Source organism: Somniosus microcephalus, chromosome 18 (genome assembly GCF_052327205.1).
Source record: "Somniosus microcephalus isolate GS21.2 chromosome 18, FLI_Smic_1.0, whole genome shotgun sequence".
NCBI classification, from domain to species: domain Eukaryota; kingdom Metazoa; phylum Chordata; class Chondrichthyes; order Squaliformes; family Somniosidae; genus Somniosus; species Somniosus microcephalus.
In genome coordinates, this window is record NC_141004.1 from 58,481,882 (window position 1) to 58,509,718 (window position 27,837).

Genomic DNA, 27,837 nt, shown 5'->3' on the forward strand with positions numbered 1-27,837 from the left:
TCTTTGGAATCCTCTACCCCAAAGGGGTGTAGATGCTGAGTCTTTGATTATATTCAAGGCTGTGATAGATTTTTTGACTCTAGGGGAATCAAGGGATATGGGGAACGGGCGGGAAAGTGGAGTTGAGATCGAAGATCAGCCATGATCTTATTGCATGGCGGAGCAGGGTTGAAGGGCTGTATGACCTACTCCTGCTCCTAAATTTTATGTTCTTATGTTCTAAAATTCTCCAGTCCTGGCAACATACTCGTAAATCTCCTCTGTACCCTCTCTAGTGCAATCACATCTTTCCTGTAATGTGGTGACCAGAACTGCACACAGTATTCTAGCTGCGGCCTAACTAGTATTTTATACAGTTCAAGCATAACCTCCCTGCTCTTGTATTCTATGCCTCAGTTAATAAAGAAATGCATCCCGTATGCCCTCTTAACCACCTTATCTACCTGTCCTGCTACCTTCAGGGATCTGTGGACATGCACTCCAAGGTCCCTCTGTTCCTCTACTCTCCTCAGTCATTATTGCGTATTCCTTTGCCTTGTTAGCCCGCCCCAAATACATTACCTCACACTTCTCCGGGTTGAATTCCATTTGCTACTTTTCTGCCCATCTGACCAGTCCATTGATATCTTCCTACAGTCTACAGCTTTCTTCCTCACTATCAACCACACGGCCAATTTTTGTATCATCTGCAAACATCTTAATCATGCCCCCTACATTGAAGTCTAAATCATTGATGTATGCCACAAAAAGCAAGGGACCCAGTACTGAGCCCTGCAGAACCCCACTGGAAACATCCTTCCAGTCACAAAAAACACCCGTCGCCCATTACCCATTGCTTCCTGCCACTGAGCCAATTTTGGATCACCCTCACACACTTAGCATTGCTGCAAGCTTCACACCCACATCCCACAGCATGCACACACTGCCAGCTATTCAATCATGACAGGCACGTCACCCAAACAGATTGCACCACACTCACTGACACACTTCCCTCTCTCTTGCAGGACAAGGTGGCGCACAACCGGAGGCTGCAGGAGCTAACCGGTGGGGGACAGGCGCGCCTCCATGTCCTTACTCCCACAGAGGAGATGGTGCTCGCCATCATTGTAGCAGCCATTGCTGAGGCCATGGCCAGCGGCGGGACTAAAATCATAGAAGATGACGGAATCCTCATAACTAATCCTCTTTCTCACATCCCACTTCCCCCTCATCCCACAATTTCTTCTGATTTACAGGCTGCAAATGGATGTCGTGATCTGCCTACTCAGCATACTTCCGGTGGACGCTCACTGTGCGCATGCTAAGGCCCTCTCCAATATGGCGTCCGGTGCGACTCGCACCAGAGGTGTATGCACGTGCCGTGGATGACATTTTGGACCTCTAAGGGCACTCATACTGCCCAAAAACGGCGCACCACGGATCCAAATTTTGTGCCAGAGTGTCTGCAGGTACAGGCCGGTACCTGTAGGTAGACACGATTCAGCTGGAGGGACAGTGAATTTGCAGAGTGTATTGGAATTAGTAATAGGCAGGGTTCCACTTTCAGACATTTAATGAAATCATGACTTTTTTTAAAAGGATTTTTTCAATGTTTATAATAAGGTATGTTTGGTGAGTTACTGTGGAAACCTTGTTTATCTGTTGAGTTCTGATGTCTGAGTAACTGATGATAAATGAGCTAATTTTTAAGTTGTGAGGGTCTTTCTTGGTCAGTGAGATAAACATGGAATTCTGTACTACAGGTATAACCACTGACTATTCTCATGTATCAGTGGGCGCTGTACTTTCCTACAAAGGAAGCAAACAGATTTTGCCCAATCTCAGATTTTTCAAAATAAGTCCCAAGAGTTTAAATATAGGTAATTGGTCATTTAGATTTAAGGTTCGGACTCGCCATAACCCCAGATTATGATTTTCCTACAGTTATGGAGCTATTTCAACCCTTTAACCCTGTCACTCGGCACTTGCCCCAGTTGTGTGTTTCACTGTGAAATGTGAATACTGCGAATCCCAGTGCTGCTGCAGACAAAGACTGACTCAGTGTTCCTCAGCCATTCCGTAGTGATTTTTTCCTCCCATCTTTGTTGGTCTGTCTTGTGCTGATTATCCTTCGATAAAGCATAAAGGCAAAAGGCAACCCATTACCCAGTGAGGACTTTGCATCTGTCTTCACAAAGGAAGTGGGTGATGTGAAGGTTACACTAAAAGAGGAGAGGGATGTTATGGACAGGATAGCAATAGATAGAGGACGTACTAAAAGAGTTAGCATTACTGAAAGTTGGTAAGTCACCTGGTCCGGATGGATTGCATCCTAGGCTGCTGAAAGAAGCAAAGGTAGAAATAATGGAGGCATTGGCACAATCTTTCAATTCTCATTGGATACAGGAGTAGTGCCGGAGGACTGGAGGGTTGCTAATGTTATACCACTATTCAAGAAAGGAGAAAGGGATAAACTAGGAAACTACAGGCTAGTTAGCCTAACATTGGTGGTGGGGAAGTTATTGGAAACCATTATCAAGAACAAAATAATCTTTCATTTGGAAAGGCATGGGTTAATCAAGGAGAGGCGGCAGGGATTTGTTAAAGACAAATCTTGACTGACTAACTTGATTTAATTCTTTGGTGAAGTGACAGAGAAGGTTGAATAAGGTAGTGCAGTAGATGTATATATGGACTTTCGGAAGGCATTCGACAAAGTGCCACACAGGAGGCTTGTTAAGAAGCTGGAAGCCCATGGAATTAAGGGGAAAGTGGCAGTATGGATATAGAATTGGTTCAGTGACAGGAAGTAAATGGTGGTAGTGGATGAATCTTTTTCAGACTAGGAGGTGGCTTGCAGTGGCGTTCCTCCAAGGATTAGTTTTAGGTCCATTCCTCTTTTTAATTTTTATAAACGACCTAGACTTAGGTGTAGGGAACAGCATTATAAAGTTTGCAGATGATACGAAACTTGACAAAGTAGTAGATAGTGATGAGGATAGTTATGGACTTCAGGATGACACACAGGATGGTGAAATGGGCAGAAGCATGGTAGCTGGAGTTCAATGTGGAGAAGTGTGAAGTGATGAACTTAGGGAGGACTAATATGGAAAGACAGTAAACTATAAATGGGCCAATTTTGAAAGTATAGATTAGCAGAGAGATCTTGCTGTACATTAACATAAATCCTTAAAGGTGGCAGGACAAGTTGATAAGGTAGTTAAAAAAGCATATGGGTTACTTGAGTTTACAAGCAGAGGAATAGAATATAAAAGCAAAGAGATCATGCTCGAACTATATAAATCACTAGTTAGGCCTCAGCTCGAGTATTGTGGACAATTCTGGGCACCACACTTTAGGAAAGATGTAAAGGCCTTAGAAAGGGTACAGAGGAGATTTACCAGGATGTTACCAGGAACGAGGGACTTCAGTTATGCAGAAAGGTTGGAAAAGTTAGGACTGTTCTCCTTGGAACAGAGAAGGTTAAGAGGTGACTTAATAGAGGATTTCAAGATGATGAGAGGTTTTGATAGAGTAGAGCGAGAAAAACTATTCCTTCTGGCGAGTGGGTCAATAACCAGAGGTCATGATTGAAAATCATTGGTAAAAGGTCTAGAGGGGAGATGAGGAGAATTTTTTTCACTTAGAGTTGTCGGGATCTGGAACGCTCTACCTGAAAAGATGGTGGAAGCTGATTCCAGAAATAATTTTAAAAGGGAGTTGGACAGCTGCTCGAGGATAAAGAACTTACAGGGTCACGGACAAAAAGCGGGGTCGTGGCCTCCTGTGCTGTAACATTCTATGATTCTATTACTGGGTCTCTGCCAGTGTTGTTTGAGGCTGGTATTCTGAAAGGATGGGATCAAATGGGCCAAAAAATCTCCTTCCTCTGAATCGGACTTGTGTGTGCGAGAACAGTCCAGGCAGATTCCCCCCCTTAACTCTGCCTTCCCTCCCTGTGCAGGGTTGCTGGGTAGGTGGTGATGGAAGATAACAGTGCCGATTCTCTGATGACTTTTCCTGCCAGCACAGCTGAGATAAGGAGAGTTAAAAATAAGTCTGAAATTCCATTCATTGAGATGCCGCTGAAAGTACAGAACAATGTGTCACAGGCTTCACACGAGAGTATGGTGTGGGGGAGAGTGGAGACCTGAGAGAAGCAGAACCTCAGTTGTGAGCTTCAGATGACACCAGAATTGATGGGGCACATTACATACGGCTTGTTAATGTTAGCTGAACTGTGATATAGAACAGAGTCTTCAACCTCAGAGTGGTGTTTTATTGCTCATGATATATAATCAGAGGATTAACTTCCTTATTAAACTGATTTAATTGCTGTCACAATACAGCGTAGACACTCTGACAGCATATTGTGGGAATTTTTTATGACTTATAAAGAAAAAACTTCAATTATATAGAAGTTTTATCAGTTCTCAGAAACATCTCAAATGCTTCACACACAATGGGGGAAAAATTCAGTATCGCCCCGTTTGGAGCGCCATTATCGGCCGTGCGCAAAGTTTAGCGCCTGGCGCTAATTATTGCCTCCGACGGCAAACTTGACTTTTATCGCCCCCGGAGGTGATTGGAGCTCTAAATCAGGCGCTTCACACCTGTCTTAAGGCGCAAAGTCCGAGGAGCGAGGCGCTACCTCAGAGCGCTGGCGAAGCAAGGAAGGGCATATCAAAATAAACCTGAAAACGCTGCTCAGTACCCAAAACTCCTTCACACAGCATTGAATCTCTCCAGAAGTCTCTCTCTCTCTCTCTCAGAATGCGTGGTGCACAAATGTCACCAAAAAAAAAAGGCAGGAAGCGGTCACCTTTAAATAGCGCTCCCCCAGTCCCTTTCTGACTGCAAAACGCTCCCCTCAACCTGTCGTTGCTAGCGGCAGGCGGTAAGGCAGGGGGTGCCACTCAATATCCGGTCCGGGGCGCTACCAGGGCATTGCACACTCGACTGACGTCACGATCTGCTGGTGCAAGAGATCGTGGCGGCAGTGTTTAGCGCCGCCGCAAAATGTCTAGTTAATTTTGCGAGTGGCACAAACATTGCCGCGCCCGGGCACTAGTTGCTTTGCGCCCCATTAGTGACATCTTAAGGCGCTAACGGGAGGCGCAAACAACTGAATTTTCCCCCCAATGAATTATACTGAAGTGTACTGACTGTTATGTAAGCAGTCATTTTTGTCGACAGCCATCTTATACACAGCAAGGTCTCATAATCAGCAATGAGACAAGTGACTAGTTGATCTGTTTTTGGTGGTGTTGGTTAAAAGATGAATGTTGGCCAGGCTTTTCTTTAATTATTGCCTTGGGATCTTTAGCTGCAGTGCAGTTAGTGTCACTTTTGTCTCTGAATCAGAGTTTTTGGGTTCAGAAGATTGTGGATTCTTTTTTTTTATTCGTTCATGGGATCTAGACGTCCCTGGCAAGGCCAGCATTTATTGCCCATCCCTGATTGCCCTTGAGAAGGTGGTGGTGAGCTGTCTTCTTCTTGAACCGCTGCAGTCCGTGTGGTGAAGGTACTCCCACAGTGCTGTTAGGGAGGGAGTTCCAGGAGTTTGACCCAGCGACGATGAAGGATCGGCGATATACTCCCAAGTCAGGATGGTGCGTGACTTGGAGGGGAACATAGAAACATAGAAAAATAGGAGCGGGAGTAGGCCATTCGGCCCTTCGAGCCAGCTCCGCCATTTAATATGATCATGGCTGATCCTCTATCTCAATACCATAGTCCCGCTCTCTCCCCATAACCCTTGATGCCTTTTGTGTCTAGAAATCTATCTATCTCCTTCTTAAATATATTCAGTGACTTGGCCTCCACAGCCTTCTGTGGTAGAGAATTCTTGGAGGTGGTGGTGTTCCCATGCTTCTTTGTGGTAGAGGTCGTGAGTTTGGGAGATGCTGCCAAAGGAGCCTTGGTGAGCTGCTGCAGTGCATCTTGTAGATGGTACACACTACAGCCACGGTACGCGGGTGATGGAGTAAATGTTTAAGGTGGTGGATGGGGTGCCAATCAAGTGGGCTGCTTTGTCCTGGATGGTGTCGAGCTTCTTGAGTGTTGTTGGAGCTGCACTCATCCAGGCAAGTGGACAGTATTCCATCACACTCCTTACTTGTGCCTTGTAGATGGTGGAAAGGCTTTGGGGAGTCAGAAGGTAAGACACTCGCCGCAGAATACCTAGTCTCTGACCTGTTTTTGTTGCCGCAGTATTTATGTGGCTGGTTCAGTTAAGTTTCTGGTCAATGGTGACCCCCAGGATGTTGATGGTGGGGGATTCGGTGATGGTAATGCCGTTGAATGTCAAGGGGCGGTGGTTATACTCTTGCTTGTTGGAGATAGTCATTGCCTGGCACTTGTGTGGCACGAATGTTACCTGCCACTTATCAGCCCAAGCCTGAATGTTGTCTAGGTCTTGTTGCATGCGGGCATGGACTGTTTCATTATCTGAGGAGTTGTGAATGGCACTGAACACTGTGCAGTCATCAGCGAATATCCCCATTTCTGACATTATGTTGGAGGGAAAGTCATTGACGAAGCAGCTGAAGATGGCTGGGCCTAGGACACTGCCCTGAGGAACTCCTGCAGCGATGTCCTGGGCTGTGATGATTGACCACCAACCCCCACAAACATCTTCCTTTGTGCTAGGTATAACTCCATCCAGTGGAGAGTTTTCCACTCGATTCCCATTGACTTCTGTTTTACTGGGGCTCCTTGATGCCACACTCAGTCAAATGCTGCCTTGATGTCAAGGGCAGTCACTCTCACCTCACCTCTGGAATTTAGCTCCTTTGTCCATGTTTGGACCAAGACTGTAATGAGGTCTGGAGCCGATGGGCCTGGCAGAACCCAAACTGGGCATCAGTGAGCAGGTTATTGGTAAGTGCCGCCTGATAGCACTGTCGATGACACCTTCCATCACATTGCTGATGATTGAGTGTAGACTGATGGGGCGGTAATTGCCCGGATTGGATTTGTCCTGCTTTTTGTGGACAGGACATACCTGGGTAGTTTTCCACATTGTCGGATAGATGCCAGCTTGCATCTATCTGTAGCTGTACTTGAACAGCTTGGCTAGAGGCATGGCTAGTTCTGGAGTACAAGCCTTCAGCACGATAGCCAGGATATTGTCGGGACCCATAGCCTTTGCTGTATCCAGTGTGCTCAGCCATTTCTTGATATCACATGGAGTGAATCGAATTGGCTGAAGACTGGCTTCTGTGATGGTGGGAACCTCAGGAGGAGGCCAATATGAATCATCCACTCGGCACCTCTGGCTGAAGGTGGTTGCAAACGCTTCAGCCTTGTCTTTTGCACTCACGTGCTGGGCTCCACCATCATTGAGATTGGGGATATTCATGGGGCCTCCTCCTCCCGTTAGTTGTTTAATGATCCACCACCATTCAGGACTGGATGTGGCAGGACTGCAAAGCTTTGATCTAATCTGGTGATTGTGGGATCACTTAGCCTTGACTATAACATGCTGTTTCCGCTTTTTAGCATGCACGTAGTCCTGTGTTGCAGCTTCCCCACTGTTGCATTTTTAGGTATGCCTGGTGCTGCTCTTGGCATGCTCTTCTACACTCCTCATTGACCCAGGGTTGGTCCACTGGCTTGATGGTAATGGTAGATTGAGGAATTTGCCAGGCCATGAGGTTACAGATTGTGGTGGAATACAATTCTGCTGCTGCTGATGGCCCACAGCGCCTCATGGATGCCCAGTTTTAAGCTGCTAGATCTGTTCTGAATCTGTTCAGACCCCACTCTAGGGGCTGGATTTTCATTGAGGAGGCAGGTAGGAGGCGGGACTACAACTTTCGCGGTTGTAGTCCCGCCTCCATCGAGTTATAGCCAACCCATGTGATTTTGACTTGATTGACCTTGTTGAGCCCGCCCAGCGGGTTCAGCAGGCCAATTAAGGGCCACCCGGCAACAGGTGACGTCACAGATTGATATTTCATCTGTCAAGACCTTTTGACAGATGAAATATCAGTGTTCGACAGCTGTTTGAAGCTGTCAAACACTGACAAACTGTACTCCAAGGTAATTCCTTCCTCTCAGGATGATTTAGAGATCTCTCCGGAACAGAAAGCTGAATGCTGCAATTTTTGACAGATCGCGGCCATTCTGCTTTCTGTGCCGGTGAGATGAGGGACTCCCGAGACCTGAAGGAAGGAAGGCTGTAAAGGTAAGTAAAACTTCTTTAAACACACCAAACACACTTACCTCTGCACTCATGCACCCATCATTCACCTGAACACCGGACATCTCGACCCCTCCATGCCCTTCAACCCGACGGCCCGCCTCGCTAACTTGGTGTGGTTTGGAGCTATCGGGAATCCCACACTTCACCCATGAAAATAGGGATTAGTTAACAGGCAGTTAACTGGCACTAATCCCCTTCCTGCCTCGGGGAGGCAGGTCCCAGTGCGGGTTGGGTACCCGCCTCCTTTGAAACTGGCATGGAGGCGGGTTGGGGGCGGGATGGGTTCGTGCCCCCCGATTTCGGGATTTTAACCCCCCACACGCCTCCAATCCCGCCTCCACGGCCCAATGAAAATCCTGCCCTCGGTCTTCAGCACATAATCTAGACAGGCATTCCAGTGCAACACTAACAGAGTGCTGCATTGTCAGAGGTGCCGTTCTGCGGATGAAACATTTAACCAATGCTCTGTCTGCCTGTTCTGGTGAATATCAAAGATCCTGCCCTAGAATAATCCTTCAACCAACATCATCAAAAAGATGAGTTGGTAGTTCTCTCATTGCTGTCTGTGGGACCTTGTTTGCAAATTGATTCTTGTATTTACTACATAACAACAGTGAATACACTTCAAAAGTAATTTGTGTGGATTGTGTTGCGCTGTTTCTCAGAGATGTGATATATAAATTCAATCAACATCCATATGAAACAACCAGAACAGAGAGGTGTGGCCTCTGTTTAACCTGTCTCCTGGAGGGCGACAGCTGACAAGATAGCACTCTCTTCGTACTGCATTGGAGTGTCAGCCTAAATTATGCATTCAAGTCTTGGAGCTTGAACCCACAACCTTCTAACTCGGAGGACAGGGTGCAACCATCTGAACCAGGCTGACACACAGCTTAGATCCGGAATTAGATGACAAAGGTCATCAAAAGGGCAAATGGAATGTTGGCCTTTATTGCAAGTGGGTTGGAGTATAAAAGCAGGGAAGTCCTGCTACAACTGTACAGGGTATTGGTGAGACCACACCTTGAGTGCTGCGTACAGTTTTGGTCTCCTTATTTAAGGAAGAATATACTTGCATTGGAGGCAGTTTAGAGACGATTCATTAGGTTAATTCCAGAGATGTGGAGGTTGACTTATGAAGAAAGGTTGAGCAGGTTGGGCCTACACTCAATGGAATTTAGAAGAATGAGAGGTGATCTTATTGAAACATATAAGATACTGAGGGGGCTCGACAGGGTAGATGCAGAGAGTATGTTTCCCCTCGTGGAAAAATCTAGAACTTGGGGGCATGGTTTCAGAATAAAGGGTCGCCCTTTTAGAACTGAGATGAGGAGGAATTTCTTCTCTCAGAGGGTCGTAAATCTGTGGAATTCTCTGCCCCAGAGAGCCGTGGAAGCTGGGTCATTAAATACATTTAAGGTGGAGATAGACAGATTTTTGCAAGCTAAGGGAGTGAAGGGTTATGGGGAGTGGGCGGGGAAGTGGCTTTGAGCCCAAGATCAGCCATGATCTTATTGAATGGCGGCGCAGGCTCGAGGGGCCAAGTGGCCTATTCCTGCTCCTATTTCTTATGTTCTTATTGTATATATTAGATGTAAATCCATATGCATAGTGGTATCATGCATACCTATTTCTATTACATCCTCCAGCACTACAACCCTCTGAGGTATCCAATTCTGGCCTCTTGCGCACCTCCGATTTTCATCGCTCCATCATTGGCAGACGTGGCTTCAACTGCTGAGGCCCTAAGCTCTGGAATTCCCACCCTAAACCTCTCTACCTCTCGCTCCTTTTAAACGCTCCTTTAAACCTAACTCTTTGAGCAAGCTTTTGGTCACCTGTCCTGATGTCTCCTTAGGTGGCTCGGTGTCAAATTTGTTTTGATACTGGCTCCTGTGAAGTGCCTTGGGCCCAATGTTCCTTTTAAGCTGCGTGGCCACGCGGCGCTCCAGGGGTCCCGCGTTGAATGGTCCGCGCAGCCCCAAAAAAATTACATGGAACTTTTCTTGGGACGTTTTACCATGTTAAAGGCACTATATAATGGCAAGTTGTTGTTGTTTTTGTAGACCTTTTTCAACCATTGTATTTTATTTTATAAGCGCTGTGTTGGTGAGACAGAAATACTTTGGCCCGGAATTTGCGGTTGTGATGACGGTGAAACTGTCAGCATTTGCCGTCACGACTCTGTGAAACTGACAGCAACTTCTGGCGTCCGCACGTGCGCAGTTAAACGAGGAAGTTGCTGTCAGTGATTCCCCGCTCCTCCACAGGGGGCGCTGTTGAAGTTCTCGCAGATGAAAAGCTTAGAAATCACTTGAATTGACGTGAACTTTCACTTTTTGCTCTCTGATCTCGCCGTAAAAACCCACAAAAAAGTTAAGCCTTGTTGAATGAGGTGTAACTGGGTTTTCAATGGCGTACTAAGTCATATTTACTGCTGAACAGCCTATCTGGCCCTGAAAAACGAATTTTATATTTGTGGAATGCCAAATTTCTCCATTATGATAAAAGATTCCCATAGATTTTTAAAATAATAAAATGTTTTTAAGTTGTTTTATGATATTTTATCTTCTACCTTAAACCCATGTGTATGCCCCAATATTTATTTTGTTCTCTATAAAATGATTAAAAAGTGAAGGATAATCAGTGCTTTTTACTTTCTGGTTTGCTGTCTGTGAGAATTCTTCAATGTGATTGGCTGCGTAGCCTGCTTGATGATGTCACTGTTGCTGAACATAGAAACATAGAAGATAGGAGCAGGAGTAGGCCATTTGGCCCCTCGAGCCTGCTCCGCCATTCAATGAGATCATGGCTGATCATCCAAATTCAGTACCCTGTCCCTGCTTTCTCCCCATATCCCTTGATCCCTTTAGCCTTAAGAAATATATCTAACTCCTTCTTGAATGTATTTAATGAATTGGCCTCAACTGTCTTCTGCGGTAGAGAATTCCACAGGTTCACCACTCTCTGGGTGAAGAAATTCCTCCTCATCTCTGTCCTAAATGGCTTACCCCTTATCCTTAGACTGTGACCCCTGGTTCTGGACTCACCCGCCATCGGGAACATCCTTCCTGCATCTAGTCTGTCTAGTCCTGTTAGAATTTTATAAGTTTCAATGAGATCCCATCTCATTCTTCTAAACTCCAGCGAATATAAGCCTAATCGACCCAATCTCTCCTCATACGTCATTCCTGCCATCCCAGGTGTCAGTCTGGTGAATCTTCGCTGCACTCCCTTCATGGCAAGAACATCCTTCCTCAGATAAGGCGACCAAAACTGCACACAATACTCAAGGTGTGGTCTCACCAAGGCCCTGTACAACTGCAGCAAGACATCCTTGCTCCTGTACTCGAATCCTCTCGCTATGCAGGCCAACATACCATTTGCCTTCTTAACCACCTGCTGCATCTGCATGCTTACCTTCAGCGACTGGTGCACAAGGACACCCAGCTCTCGTTGCACTTCCCCTTCTCCCAATCTATTGCTGTTCAGATAATAATCTGTCTTCCTGTTTTTGCCACCAAAGTGGATAACCTTGCATTTATCCACATTATACTGCATCTGCCATGCATCTGCCCAATCACCCAACCTGTCCAAATCATATTGGAGTTTCTCTGCATTCTCCTCACAGCACACACGCCCACCCAGCTTTGTGTCATCTACAAACTTGGAGATATTACATCTAGTTCCCTTGTCTAGATCATTACTATATATTGTGAATAGCTGGGGTCCTAGCACCGATCCCTGCGGTACCCCACTAGTCACTGCCTGCCACTCGGAAAAGGCCCGTTTATTCCAATTCTTTGCTTCCTGTCTGCCAACTAGTTCTCTATGCAAGTCAGTTCCTTACCCCCAATCCCATGTGCTTTAACTTTGCATGCTAATCTCTTATGCGGGACCTTATCGAAAGCCTTCTGAAAGTCCAAATACACCACATCCACTGGTTCTCCCTTATCTATTCTACCAGTCACATCCTCAAAAAATTCCAGTAGATTAGTCAAGCATGATTTACCTTTTGTAATTCCATGTTGACTTTGTCCGATCCTGTCACTGTTTTCCAAGTGCTCTGCTATTACATCTTTTATAATGGACTCTAGCATTTTCCCCACTACCGATGTCAGGTTTACTGGTCTATAATTCCCTGTTTTCTCTCTACCGCCTTTTTTTAAATAGTGGGGTTACATTAGCTATCCTTCAATCCATGGGAACTGTTCCAGAATCTATAGAATTTTGGAAGATGACCAGCAATGCATCTACTATTTCTAGGGCCACTTCCTTAAGTACGCTATGATGTAGATTATCAGACCCTGGGGATTTATCGACCTTCAATCCCATGAATTTCCCTGATACCATTTCCCTACAAATACTGATTTAATTCAATTCCTCCCTCTCATTAGACCCTATGTTCCCTGACATCTCTGGGAGGTTATTTGTGTCCTCCTTTGTGAAGACAGAACCAAAGTATGTATTTAATTGGCCTGCCATTTCTTTGTTCCCCATTATAAATTCCCCTGATTCTGACTGCAAGGGACCTACACTTGACTTCACCAATCTTTTTCTCTTCATATATCTATAGAAGCTTTCACAGTCAGTTTTTATGTTCCCTGCAAGCTTACCCTCATACTCTATTTCCCCCCTCTTAATTAATCCCTTTGTCCTCCTTTGTTGAATCCTAAACTGCTCCCAATCCTCAGGTTTGCTGCTTTTTCTGGCCAAATTATATGTCCTCTCCTTGGATCTTATGCTATCCCTAATTTCCCTTGTTAGCCACGGTTGAGATCCCCACTAGATGGCACCAGAATGAAATTAACGTCAGGAAAGGTGAAATCGATGCCACAGAGATCGCTAGATCTTTGTGGGCAGCTTTCTTCGAGGTCAGTGGCAAACGCCGTCACTTCGTGACTGACCACAAAATCCGGACCATTGTATTCTTGCTATGTCCAATAACATCTGCTTCTTTCTTTTCCAGACAACGCATGCCATCCTCTTACTTCAAATTTCAGTTCAAAAATGTAGAATATTCTTCAGGAAGGAATAAAACATTTTTGTGCTATTCAGTAGAGCAACAGGGCACGGAGTGTGAGAGGTTGGAGGGATACGTGGAGGACGAGCACACAGGCACACACGCAGAAGAGGCCTTCTTCACAGACATCTTCCAGGGGTGCGATGGCAGCCTGAGCTACTCCATCATTTGGCATGTGTCCTCCAGCCCTTGCGCGACGTGCGCTTCCAAAATCGCTGAGCAACTGAGCAAGTGCCCCAATGTTCACCTTACCATCTTCACGGCCCGCTTGTTCATGTGGGAAGAGCCCGAGATCCAGCAAGGCCTACGGCAGCTGCAAGCGGCTGGCTGCCGATTGAGGATCATGAAGGCTTCGGAGTATAATTACTGCTGGAACACCTACGTCGAAAACGAGGGGGAGGCTTTCGCGCCTTGGGAGGACCTTCAAGACAGCAGCATGTTTTACGAAGGGATACTAAGTGAAATTCTGCAACATGCCTAGAAAGGTGAGACATTCTGACATTTTCCCAAATTTGGGGGTTGCCACACTGTGGATGTTTCTCTTTTTCCAGTGCAGCCTTTGCCGTGGGCACTCCAGTTTGATTTTATTGATTTACAAAAGGTAAGGAAAGGTAAGAGCGGTGTTGCCAACACTGGCAGTTTGGTTAACGTCTTATTGATTTTGTACCATTGCGCCCATGTTTGGAATTCACAGGAATAGAGGAACTGAGCCTTTGGCTTAGTGATAGAAATTCCCCCCTCTGAGTCAGAAGGTGTTGGGTTTGAACCTCACTCCAGACAATGTTGGTGAGTGGAGACCAGAACTCCAACTTTACCCTGCATCCAGTGAGTGTGGGTGGTCCCTCCACCTCATCGTATGGGTTGTGGGAGTCCATTAAACCCTCCTGCTGTGGAGGACTATAAGTAGGTATAAAGAGCCATTGAAGGAGAGTTCAAGTTGCGGCCTGTCAGACCTGTGGATGATCAGGGAGAATATGAGAAGATTAGGAGAGAAGTAAAAAAAAAAATTAGGAAGGCAAAGACGAACTATGAAATTTAATTATCGAGGAACATAAAATAAAATAGTAAAATATTTTATAGGCACATCAATAAAAAAAGGAAGGTTGGGATGGGAATAGGGCCATTAAGGGATAGACAGGATAATACCACAGGTAACGATAGAGAGATGGCAGAAATATTAAATAATGATTTTGATTCAGTATTTACCAGGGAGATAGAACAAGTGGACATGACATTGGATGATGAGATAATTGCATTTAAAATACAAAATGGGATATATTAAATAAACTAATCAAACTCAAAGAGGATAAAACCCCTGGTCCGGATGGATTGCATCCACGCATTTTAAAAGAATCTAGGGAAGAGATAGAGATGTAGTGTCAGAGGACTGGTGGATAGCTAACGTAATAACTATAGTTAAGAAGGGAGATAGAACATGTCCAGGGAATTATAGACCAGTCAGCTTAACATCGGTGGTAGGAAAAATAATGGAATCCCTACTAAAGGAGAAAATAGAAGAACATCTAGAAACCAAAAATATAATAATGAATAGTCAGCATGGATTTCAAAAGGGAAAGTCTTGCTTGACCAACCTCATTGAACTTTTTGAAGCGGTAACAGAAAGAGTAGACAATGGTAATGCAGTAGATGTAATTTATCTAGATTTTCAAAAGGCCTTCAATAAGGTACCCCATAATAGACTGATGAACAAGGTCAGAGAGTGCGGAGTCAGGGGACAAGTAGCAGAATGGATTGCTGGCTGTGTTCAGGACAGAAAGCAGAGAGTAGGGGTAAAGGGTGGCTATTCACAGTGGCAGAAGGTGGGTAGTGGTGTTCCACAAGGTTCAGTGCTGGGACCACTGCTGTTCACAATTTACATTCACGATTTAGACTTTGGAATCAAAAATACAATTTCTAAATTTGCGGATGACACCAAATTGGGGGGGATAGTCAATACTGAGGAGGACTGCAACAAATTACAGGAGGACATTAATAAACTTGCATTTAATTGGCAAATGAAGTTCAACACAGATAAATGTGAGGTATCACATTTTGGTAGGAAGAATAGGGAGGTCACCTATCAGTTGGAGGGTGCGAGTCTAGGTGGGGTAGAGGAACAAAGGGATCTCAGAGGACAAATACACGAATCACTAAAAGTTGCGACACAGGTTAGCAAGGCCATAAAAAAGCAAAACAAGCACTAGGGTTTATTTCTAGAGGGATAGAATTGAAAAGTAGGGAAGTTATGCTAAACCTGTATCGAACCTTGGTTAGACCACACTTGGAGTACTGCGTGCAGTTCTGGTCGCCATATTATAAAAAGGATATAGAAGCACTGGAGAGGATGCAGAGAAGATTTACAAGGACAATACCAGAAATACGAGGGTATACATATCAGAAAAGGCTGGGTCTCTTTTCTCTTGAAAAAAGAAGGCTGAGGGTGACCTAATAGAGGTCTTTAAAATTCTGAAAAATTTTGATAGAGTGGATACAGAGAGAATGTTTCCACTTATGGGGAAGAGCATAACTAGAGGCCATCAATATAAGATAGTCACCAAGAAATAGTGGTTAGCACTGTTGCCTCACAGCGCCAGGGACCCGGGTTCGAATCCGGCCTCGGGTGACTGTCTGTGTGGAGTTTGCACATTCTCCCCGTGTTTGCGTGGGTTTCCTCCGGGTGCTCCGGTTTCCTCCCACAGTCCAAAGATGTGCGGGTTAGGGTGATTGGCTATGATAAATTGACCCTTAGTGTTAGTGTTAGGGGGATTAAATACGTGGGGTTACGGGGATAGGGTGGGATATGTGTTGGTGTAGGGGTTACGGGGATCGGGTGGGATATGTGTCGGTGCAGGCTCGATGGGCCGAAATGGCCTCTATCTGCACTGTGGGGTTTCTGTGATTCTGTGTGATTCTGTGAAATCCAATAGGGAATTCAGAAGAAACTTCTTTACCCAAAGAGTAGTGAGAATGTGGAACTCGCTACCACAGGGAGTGGTTGAAGTGAATAGTATAGATGCATTTAAGGGGAGGCTAGACAAGCATATGAGGGAGAAGGGAATAGAGGGTTATGCTGACAGAGTTAGATGAGGAAAGACGGGAAGAGGCTCGTGTGGAGCATAAACACCGGCATGGACTGGTTGGACTGAACGGCCTGTTTCTGTACCGTATATCCTATGTAATCCTATGTAAAACCATTAATCAGCCTGCAGATCCTTCCACTACTTCACATTGTTCTCCGAGGGAAGAGCGTGAAGATACAAAAACAATGACTGTGCAGTGGTCACTGCTACCAATGCTGTCATGGACAGATGCATCTGCGACAGGTAGATTGGTGAGGACGGGGTCAAGTAGGTTTTTCCCTCGTGTTGGTTCTCTCACCACCTATTGCAGGCTCAGACTGGCAGCTATGTCCTTCAGGACTTGGCCAGCTCGGCCAGTAGTGGTGCTACCGAGCCATTCTTGGTGATGGACATTGAAGTCCCCCACCCAGAGTACTCTCAGTGCTTCTTCCAAGTGGTGTTCAACATGGAGGAGTACTGATTCATCAGCTGAGGGAGGGCGGTAGGCGGTAATCAGCAGGAGGTTTCCTTGCCCATGCTTGACCTGAAGTCATGAGACTTCATGGGGTCAGGAGTCAATGTTGAGGACACCCAGAGCCACTCCTTCCCAACTGTATACCACTGTGCCACCACCCCTGGTGGATCTGTCCTGCCGGTGGGACAGGACATACCCAGGGATGGTAATGGAGGGGTTTGGGACATTGGCTGAAAGGTATGATCCTGTGAGTATGACTATGCCAGGCTGTTGCTTGACTAGTCTGTGGGACAGCTGTCCCAATTTTGGCACAAGTCCCCAGATGTTGGTGAGGAGGACTTTGCAGGGTTGACTGGGCTAGGTGTGCCATTGTCGTGTCCATCCCAGTGCTGAGGTTGATGCCGGGTTGTCTGTCCGGTTTCATTCTTATTATTTTGTTTCATAGCGGTTTGTTAGAACTGACTGGCATGCTAGGCCATTTCAGAGGGTAGTTAAGAGTCAACCACATTGCTGTGGGTGTGGAGTAACATATAGGCCAGACGGCAGATATCTTCCCCGAAATGACATTAGTGAACCAGATGGGTTTTTATGACAATCCAATAGTTTCATTACTGATCCTAGCTTTTTATTCCAGATTTATTTAATTAACTGAATTTAAATTCCCCAGCTGCCGTGGTGGGATTTGAACTCACGTCTCTGGATCATTTGTCCGGGCCTCTGGATTACTAGTCCAGTAACATAACCACTATGCTACCATTCCTGTTTTAACGCGCAGTCCCTTTAAATTTCTACACATGCACGGTATTTACAATGTAAAAGCTGGTGAACGGCCTGTGCGAGACCTTGCAGAAACATTGCTTGTAGGCTTTACCAATGTCACAAGTACATTACTGAATGATGACAACAGGAAATAAGCACAACAAACAGGAAGTCTGAAGAGTTTTATAGAGATACTAATCGATTTCCTGTGCTATTGCACACAGAGTCCAGGCCACGTGTAGCCTTCAGGTGAAATAGGATTAGCGGGTGAGGGACAATTGGAACAGGGTGCATGCACCAAGTTCAGTCCCTATTTTAAAATTATACATGTCTTTATTTTTATATACATTGATTTTATATTATTACTTATAGTTAAATTGCAAGACTTGAGGCACTTTGGAAGTATAGTAGTTTCTCTATAGTACAGAGTGATGAGCTGGGAAATGCAAAACTGAGGTGCTACAGCACCACCCCTGGTAGGAGGATGTAATTATGACGTGACGAGTTTACACGGTTTCCATTATAAATGTGGACATTGAAATTTAGAATGGAAAAAAGTTGACACAAAAGTGTGACAAAAATATAACAACAGGAAGTGAGATATTTTTGGACAGGAAGTGTGTACAGACTTAAGATTTTTTAATATTACAGTTATGTAATTACATTGTGAAAAACACACTGTGGTGCAGTTATAGATTTTTCCTACCAAACTTGAGAGCATTGAGTTGCATAATGCCAGGGCGAAATATTGGCGCTTGCAGGTTTATCACTGGTGGGAGTAAGAGCAATTCCTGGTGAAGGATTAAAGGCATCACATGAGAAACAGAGTGCAGAACATTGACTTGAGTGTGATTTTTTTCTACCATGCTGAAAACCCCTAGTTACACTGTGCATATTTTTGCAGGGGATATTATAATTTTATAACAGTGCTCAGAGGTGTTCATAACTATATTGAGAGCAGCTTCCTGACACTCCGCCTTGTGCTCCAGCTCAGTGAGGCAGAAGGCCAGTACTTGTATGAGAGGGAGCTGGGAGAATGCACTCTCTCTGCTGAGGTAAATGTCCTCATTAGAAAGTTACTAGAATTTTACAAAGTGTCCATATTTTACGAAAAAAGGAAACAACATTTTGCTGTGAAAGCTCTTGAAATTTAAAAAAAAATGTGCTTGGTACTACAGTCTAGTGTTGGGTTCTTAACTACTGAGAGTTGCTGTGGAAACAGAACATAGTGGCATGGAGAGTTTACATTTCAGACATCTCTCTTTATACTGAGAATGCTTTCTAAACTTGTAAAATGGCGCCTTCTGATTGAGCAGCAGTTTGGACATGGCAGCCATTTTGAATTATGACATAAGTAAAGTCTAGGACGGGGAAAGGTCATCCTGCTCATCTATCTGCTGCTGTAAACGCTCCCTCTTAGTGTCCAACTGCACTTTCAACAACCCTAATGTTTGCCTCAACTAACCTGCCATGCAGATTATTCTAGATATTTTTTTCCATCACTCTTTGAATAAGTAAGTTCTTCCCAATATTATTTTTAAATTACTTTTCACTCATTTAAATTTATGTCCTCTGGCCTACTTTCCTGGCTTATTTGAAGACAATTAAGTGAATTTACCTTTCAACACCATTTAATATTTGACATACCTCAATCACATCCCACCTTTCTTCTACTATACACCTTGAGTGTCTCCAAACAGTCTTCTTCTCATTTCTTTCTTCTTAGGCAGTCCCTCGGAACTGAGGATGACTTGCTTCCACATTAAAAATGAGTTCACAGGTGACTGATTAGTCCAATGCGGGACCTACAGTCTCTGTCACAGGTGGGGCAGACGGTGGTTGAAGGGGCGGGTGGGTGGGGTGCTTGGGTTGACGTGCGCTCCTTGCGCTGCCTGTGCTTGACTTCCGCTTGCTCCCGGCGAAGAGACTCGAGGTGTTCGGCGCCTTCCCGGATGCTTCTCCTCCACTTTGTGCGGTCTTGGGCCAGGGATTCCCAGGTGTCGGTGGGGATGTTACACTTTTTCAAGGAGGTTTTGAGGGTGTCCTTGAAGCATTTCCTCTGGCCACCTGGGGCTCTCTTGCCGTGCCGGAGCTCCGAGTAGAGTGCTTGTTTTGGGAGTCTCGTATTGGGCATGCGGACAATGTGACCCGTCCATTGGAGCTGATTGAGCATGGTCAAAGCTTCGATGCTGGGGATGTTGGCCTGAGCAAGAACACTGACGGTGCGCTTATCCTGCCAATGGATCTGCAGGATCTTGCGGAGGTAGCGTTGGTGGTACCTCTCCAGTGCGTTGAGGTGCCTGCTATACATGATCCATGTCTCTGAGACGTACAGCAGGTCGGGTATCACTGCTGCCCTGTAGACCATGAGCTTAGTGCCGGGTTTGAGGTCCTGGTCTTCAAACACTCTCTTCCTCAGGCGACCGAATGCTGCATTGGTACACTGAAGACGGTGTAGGACTTCGTCGTCGACGTCTGCCCTTGTTGACAGTAGGCTCCCGAGGTATGGATAGTGGTCCACGTTGTCCAAGGCCTTGTCATGGATTTTGATAATCGGGGGGCAGCACTGTGTGGCGGGGGCAGGTTGGTAGAGGACCTTTGTCTTACGGATGTTTAGTGTAAGGCCCATGCTCTTGTACGCTTCGGTGAAGGTGTTGATGATGGTTTGGAGTTTGACCTCCGAGTGAGCGCAGACGCAAGCATCGTCTGCATACTGTAATTCGACGACAGAGGATGGGACGACCTTGGATCTGGACTGGAGGTGACAGAGGTTGAACAGTTTCCCGTTTGTTCTGTAAATTAGCTCCACTCCAGCGGGGAGCTTACTGAGGGTGAGATGGAGCATTGCAGCAAGGAAGATCGAGAAGAGCGTTGGTGCGATGACACAGCCTTGCTTGACCCCGGTTCGTATGTGAATTGGGTCTGTGGTGGAACCGTTGGTCAGGATCACGGCTTGCATGTCGTCTTGAAGCAGGCGGAGGATAGTGACAAACTTTTGAGGGTAGCTGAATATAGCCAAATTCTTCTACTATACACCTTGAGTGTCTCCAAACAGTGGTTACATGCTGTCTGGTAAAATTTGTATTGAAGTAAACAAAGCAACAGCTGAGTCTGGTCCTGTTCTCTCCCAGTGTCCACAAACCTGTACTTCCAGCAGGGGTTGCTGGATAATGACCAGGAATGGATACCCTGGCCGATTTTCCCCCTTGCTAGTCAAGGGCTCTGAAGCCTGCCGCTACCTGGCTGCGATCAACTTTACCTGCCCAGTCCCAATCACACCTTTATTGGTCTTGGACTTGGCAAAAGCAGCCAACTGTAATTCAGGAGTGAAGAAGATGAGAGTTGATAGAAAACAGAAGTTCAACTTCTGTGACATTTTCATCTGATAAAGGTGAACCACTAGGTGGATGAAGGATCATTTTATGAAGGCTTCATATTCAAGACATTCTTCAAATTTTCAGTAATACTTGAAAAGCTGTTAATATTCATGGAACCAAATACAAAAAATGCCAGAAATACATAGCCGATCCATCAGTACCTGTAAAAAAAAAAAAGTGAGGGTAACATTGTGTGTATTATCCTTCATCAGAACCGAGATAATTTGTAGGCCTGGTGAATGAAATTCATAATGCCTGGCCTGCAGCTGATCACACTTGGATAGGGTTGAAGATATCAGAACCTGATCCAAGCAGCAGCAGCTGTTCCTTTCATGTATAGTTTTCATTACATCAGAGTGTCTCCAGCAACACCAACTATTTCTGTTTCATTTTAGCTTTAGAAGGTCAGTAACTCCAATTGTGTGAGGTGGCTACCATTGGACCAAGGTTGGGACTGTCCCTTTGACAGTTTTCAACTGCTCTTATATATTTTACAAGCCACCTTAATGAGAGCTTTTGAGAAAGAGGTTCATCTATCAGTATGTTCTAATGGAGATTTGTTCTAACAAATCACAGCAGTGTTGCAAAGTGCAGCAGTTACAAAGCAGATTCTCTTATCAGATATAGAAATTAGGAACTAAAACATACACAGGGCAGTGCTGCTGTAACCCATGGAGTCAGTGGCAGGCAAAGAGAGCCAACAATAGCCTAAAACCTGGGATTAGTCACCATTTCAAGGCCACCATATTGGATGGACAGCAAGGAATTTGGATTCCCTCACAAGGTGTTAGCTTTTTTATACCTCTTTAAAATGGCCTGGTTAATCCCCTGAAGTAAATGTCTCAATTATTCATGGTTAGCAGTTTTTACTGTAAAAAGCACAAAAAGAAACATAAATTAAAAATGAAATATTTAGTGTTAGTACAAGTGAATCCATTAAATTCAACAATGAATGACATTGAACAATACACTCATAAAATGTTTAATGCCTTGACTCTTCAAAGATTAGCATAAAAATGACTAATGCATAGTGTGAAATGCCATTTTAAGAGGTATTAACTTAAAATAAACAAATTATTGCCTCTGATACAGTTTGGGCTTTTTTCCAACACTTTATTTATGAGTGTTCACATAAAACGTGCAGCTTCCACAAGCAAACCAATCCTTCTATGAGCCTAAACCTGCACCATTATTCCTTAATTAGAGTATTTAAAAAATATATATATTTTAAATTAGTTTATGGGATATGGGCGTCGCTGGCAAGGCCAGCATTTATTGCCCATCCCTAATTGCCCTTGAGAAGGTGCTGGTAAGCCGTCTTCTTGAACCGCTGCAGTCCGTGTGGTGAAGGTTCTCCCACAGTGCTGTTAGGGAGTGAGTTCCAGGATTTTGACCCAGCAATGATGAAGGATCGGCGATATACTTCTAAGTCAGGATGGTGTGTGACTTGGAAGGGAACTTGGAGGTGTTCCCATGTGCCTGCTGTCCTTGTCCTTCTGGGTGGTAGAGGTCGCGAGTTTGGGAGGTGCTGCCGAAGAAGCCTTGGCGAGTTGCTGCAGTGCATCTTGTAGATGGTACACACTGCAGCCACGGTACGCTGGTGTGGAGGGAGTGAATTTTTAAGGTGGTGGATGGGGTGCCAATCAAGTGGGCTGCTTTGCCCTGGATGGTATTGAGCTTCAGGAGTGTTGTTGGAGCTGCACTCATCCAGGCAAGTGGAGAGTATTCCATCACACTCCTTCCTTGTGCCTTGTAGATGGTGGAAAGGCTTTGGGGAGTCAGAAGGTGAGACACTCGCCGCAGAATAATCGGGTTGGATTTGTCCTGCTTTTTGTGGACAGGACATACCTGGGCAGTTTTCCACATTGTTGGATAGATGCCAGTGTTGTAGATGTACTGGAACAACTTGGCTAGAGGCGTGGCTAGTTCTGGAGCACAAGTCTTCAGCACGATAACCGGAATGTTGTTGGGGCCCATAGCCTTTGCTGTATCCAGTGCGCTCAGCCGTTTCTTGATATCACGTGGAGTGAATCGAATTGGCTGAAGACTGGCTTCTGTGATGGTGGGGACCTCAGGAGTAGGCCGATATGGATCATCCACTCGGCACTTCTGGCTGAAGATGGTTGCAAACGCTTCAGCCATGTCTTTTGCACTCACGTGCTGGGCTGCACCATCATTGAGGATGGGGATATTCATGGGGCCTCCTCCTCCTGTTAGTTGTTTAATTGTCCACCATGATTCAGGACTGAATGTGGCAGGACTGCAATGCTTTGATCTGATCCGTTGATTGTGGGATCGCTTAGCCCTGTCTATAGCATGCTGCTTCTGCTTTTTAGCATGCATGTAGTCCTGTGTTGCAGCTTCCCTAGGTTGACACCTCATTTTTAGGTACGCCTGGTGCTGCTCCTGACATTGTCTTCTACACTCCGTATTGAACCAGGGTTGGTCCCCTGGCTTGATGGTAATGGTAGTGTGAGGGATATGCCGGGCCATGAGGTTACAGATTGTGGTGGAATACAATTCTGCTGCTGCTGATGGCCCACAGCACCTCATGGATGCCCAGTTTTGAGCTGCTAGATCTGTTCTGAATCTGTCTCATTTAGCACGGTGGTAGTGCCACACAACACGATGGAGGGTGTCCGCAGTGTGAAGACGGGACTTCGTCTACACAATGACTGTGCGGTGGTCACTGCTACCAATGCGGTCATGGACAGATACATCTGCGGCAGGTAAATTGGTGAGGACGAGGTCAAGTAGGTTTTTCTGTCGTGTTGGTTCTTTCACCACCTGTCGCAAGCCCAGACTGGCATTTATGATCTTCAGGACTCGGCCAGCTCGGTCATTAGTGGTGCTACCGAGCCACTCTTGGTGATGGACATTGAAGTCCCCCACCCAGAGTACATTCTGTGCCCTTGCTACTCTCAGTGCTTCTTCCAAGTGCTGTTCAACATGGAGGAGTCCTGATTCATCAGCTGAGGGATGGTGGTAGGTGGTAATCAGCAGGAGGTTTCCTTGCCTATGCGTGACCTGAAGCCATGAGACCTGGAGTCAATGTTGAGGACTGCCAGGGCCACTCCTTCCCAACTGTGTACCACTGTGCCGCCACCCCTGGTGGGACAGGACATACCCAGGGATGGTGATGGATGAGTTTTGGACATTGGTTGAAAGGTATGACTCTGTGAGTTTCACTATGTCAGGTTGTTGCTTGACTAGTCTGTAGGACAGCTGTCCCAATTTTGGTACAAGTCCCCAGATGTTGGTAAGGAGGACGTTGTAGGGTCGACTGGGTTGGGTGTATCATTGCCATGTCCGTAGCCGGTGCCGAGGTCGATGCCAGGTGGTCCGTCCGGTTTCATTCTTTTTATTGTTTTTCATAGCGGCTTGTTACAACTGAGTGTCTTGCTAGGCCATTTCAGAGGGTAGTTAAGAGTCAACCACATTGCTGTGGGTCTGGAGTCACATATAGGCCAGACCAGGTAAGGACGGCAGATTTCCTTCCCTAAAGGGCATTAGTGAACCAGATGGGTTTTTACGACAATCCGATAGTTTCATGGTTGCCGTTACCATTACTGATACCAGTAATTATTCCAGATTTATTTAATTAACTGAATTTAAATTCCCCAGCTGCCGTGGTGGGATTTGAACTCACGTCTCTGGATCATTAGTCCAGGCCTCTGGATTACTAGCCCAGTGACATTACCACTACGCTGCTGTTCCCATCATGAACTGGAAACCATGTGCATTGCCCACCATCTTATTGTGTCTACTCCAAATGGCAGTAAATACCCTGCTGTCAGACCATTCCATTCAGGCTAAATCTATTAGTCAGATTTATTTAAAAAGAGCACATGGCACTGTTCAGGTTAATTACATGAAAGCAGTAAAAGATTAAAATACATGGAGGATACAAATATTTTAAAAAAAATATATAGAATCATAATATAAATATAGAAAATGCCATTTTCTAGATAGTATATCTTGCACAGTTTGCTATGAAACTTGTGGATGAAAGTCTTTTATTGACTTTTGACAATATAATGCTGTGCATGGGCAGTATGAGAACATAAGAAATAGGACCAGGAGTAGGCCATTTGGCCCTTCGAGCCTGCTCCACCATTCAATAAGATCATGGCTCATCTCCTACCTCATCTCCACTTTCCTGAACTATCCCCATTTCCGTTGATTCCCTTAATATTCAAAAATCTATCGATCTCTGTCTTGAATATACTCAACAACTGAGCCTCCACAGCCCTCTGGGGTAGTGAATTCCTCCGAGTGAAGAAATTTCTCCTCATCTCTGTCTTAAATAGCCAACCCCTTATTCTGAGACTGTGACCCCTGGTTCTAGACTCCCCAGCCAGGGGAAACATCCTCCCTGCATCTACCTCCCTGTACAAATTTTGTAAGTTTCAATAAGATCACCTCTCATTCTTCTAAACTCTAGAGAAGATAGGCTTAGCCTACTCAATCTGTCCTCATAGGACAATCCCCCCATCCCAGGAACCAGTCTGGTGAACCTTTGTTGCACTCCCTCTATGGCAAGTATATCCTTCCTTAGGTAAGGAGACCAAAACTGTACACAATACTCCAGGTGTGGTCTCACCAGGGCCCTATATAATTGCAGTAAGATGTCTTTACTCTTATACTTGCTTTCCTAATTGCTTGCTGTACCTGCATGATAACTTTCAGTGATTCGTGTACAAGGACACCCAGGTCCCTCTGAACACCAACATTTCCCAATCTCTCACCATTTAAAAAATACTCTGCTTTTCTATTTTTCCTACCAAAATGGATAACTTCACATTTCTCCCCATTATATTCCATTTGCCATGTTCTTGCCCACTCACTTAGCCTGTCTATATCCCCTTGAAGCCTCCTTGCATCCTCCTCACAACTTACATTCCCACCCAGCTTTGTATCATCAGCAAACTTGGATATTTTACATTTGGTCCCCTCATCCAAATCATTGATGTAGATTGTGAATAGCTGAGGCCCAAGCACTGATCCTTGTGGTACCCCACTAGTTACAGCCTGCCAACCCGAAAATGACCCGTTTATTCCTACTCTGTTTTCTGTCCCTTAACCAATCTTCAATCTATACTAGTATATTACCCCCAATCCCACGAGCCCTAATTTTGTTTAATAACCTCTTGTGTGGCACCTTATCGAATGCCTTCTGAAAATCCAAATACACCACATCCACTGGTTCCCCCTTAACTATTCTGCTAGTTACAACCTCAAAAAGCTCTAACAGATTTGTTAAACGATTTCCCTTTCATAAATCCGTGTTGACTCTGCCCAATCCTATTATTATTTTCTAAGTGCCCTGTTACCACGTCCTTGATAATAGATTCTAGCATTTTCCCTACTACTGATGTCAGGCTAACTGGTCTGTAGTTTCCCGTTTTCTCTCTCCCTCCATTCTTAAATAGTGGGGTTACATTTGCTACCTTCCAATCCGTGGGAACCATTCTAGAATCTATTGAATTTTGGAAAATGACAACTAATGCATCCACTATCTCTATAGCCACTCTTTCAATACCCTAGGATGTAGGCCATCAGGTCCAAGGGATTTATCAGCTTTCAGTCCCTCTCCAGTACTACTTTTTTACTAATAATAATATCTTTTAGTTCCTCATTCTCGCTAGACCCTTGGTTGTCCACTATTTCTGGGAAGTTTTTTTACGTCTTCTTCCGTGAAGACAGACACAAAGTATTTGTTTAATTTCTCTTCCATTTCCTTATTCCCCATTATAATTTCTCCTGTCTCAGCCTGTAAGGGACCCACATTTACTTTCGCTAATCTTTTCCTTTTACAGTCTGTTTTTATGTCTCTCGCTAGTTTACTCTCATTCTATTTTCCCTTTTTTTAATCAATTGCTTGGTCCTCCTTTGCTGAATTCTAAAATCCTCCCAATTCCTGTATCAGGCCACAGAATCCAAATGTTAATTCCAGAAACTAAACTGAACTGAATGAAATACATGGGAAAAGTCAGTAGGATATACATTCCCAAGCAAAAAGGTTGTAATAAAGGTCTGCCATTCAATTGAGTTCAAAGGTGCAATGCAAGAGATGTTTGCATTCCATACTAATGAGCAAGTGTTCACAAACCAGTTGTTTTCCCAGGACTTGTTAATCTATTAAACAATGCATATTTTGAACAACTTCTACAATGAACCCCTGTTGATGGTTCGGCCATTTAAGATGTAATTAATTCATCTGTAAGAACTTATTTACTTTGACACTTGCCAGTGGTTAAAATCTTTCCCATGTCTGATTGGCATGAGTTGGAGCCTACAAATAAAGTACCTATTGTCCTTCAGAGAACCAAAAATATGGGTTAACACCTAAAACCAAGGTTTTGCATTTTTTAGGTTTATAAAATAGTCCTACACCTCTCCCGATTTTCATTTCCAGTGAAGTCAATAGAAATGAAACTTGGGAGATGTACAACGGACGGTTGAATCGATATCGCCCATTTTACACTATCGCCCAAAGTCCCAATTCCCCTCACCGAGTGGCATTTGCTCAGTAATATATGAGAAAGCCGTGTGATTCCTGGAGCTGGAGCCTGCAGTCTATCAGTAGACATTCTGTGTAAGTTGGGATGATTTCCTTTTGAATACATTTACAGTTTACGCTAGAAGCACCAACCAGCCAAAATATTTTTGCATCTGTTTACGATGTCGTCACCAAACGAGATCATTCCAAAGGTTTTGCCAAAAGTGACAGATTAAAATTTAGCTAAATGCACATTTTGAATGAACGTTCTGTGACTGAAAAACTATGGAGTTAGCCAGTAGACCGTAGATAGAATTGTCCTTTGAGACTGGCCACAATTCAAATACTCTTCTGATACACCAGCTTTTTATTTCCTAATGTTCCAGTAATCCTAACAAAATATTACAGGGAACTTAATCCTAAAATTCAGAAAGCAGAAATTAATTTAATTGGT

At 44.8% G+C, this 27,837-nt stretch overlaps 1 protein-coding gene across 1 annotated transcript in view; it reads left to right on the forward strand.

The window, feature by feature from the left end:
- Positions 1 to 27,837, forward strand: part of apobec2a (apolipoprotein B mRNA editing enzyme, catalytic polypeptide-like 2a) — a 33,865-nt gene that overhangs the window by 4,260 nt on the left and 1,768 nt on the right. Inside the window, exon 2 of the mRNA XM_086011536.1 lies at positions 13,158 to 13,696. Coding sequence (XP_085867662.1) covers positions 13,158 to 13,692 — 535 coding nt within the window. The 3' untranslated portion in view covers positions 13,693 to 13,696. The remainder of the gene's footprint in view (positions 1 to 13,157; positions 13,697 to 27,837) is intronic.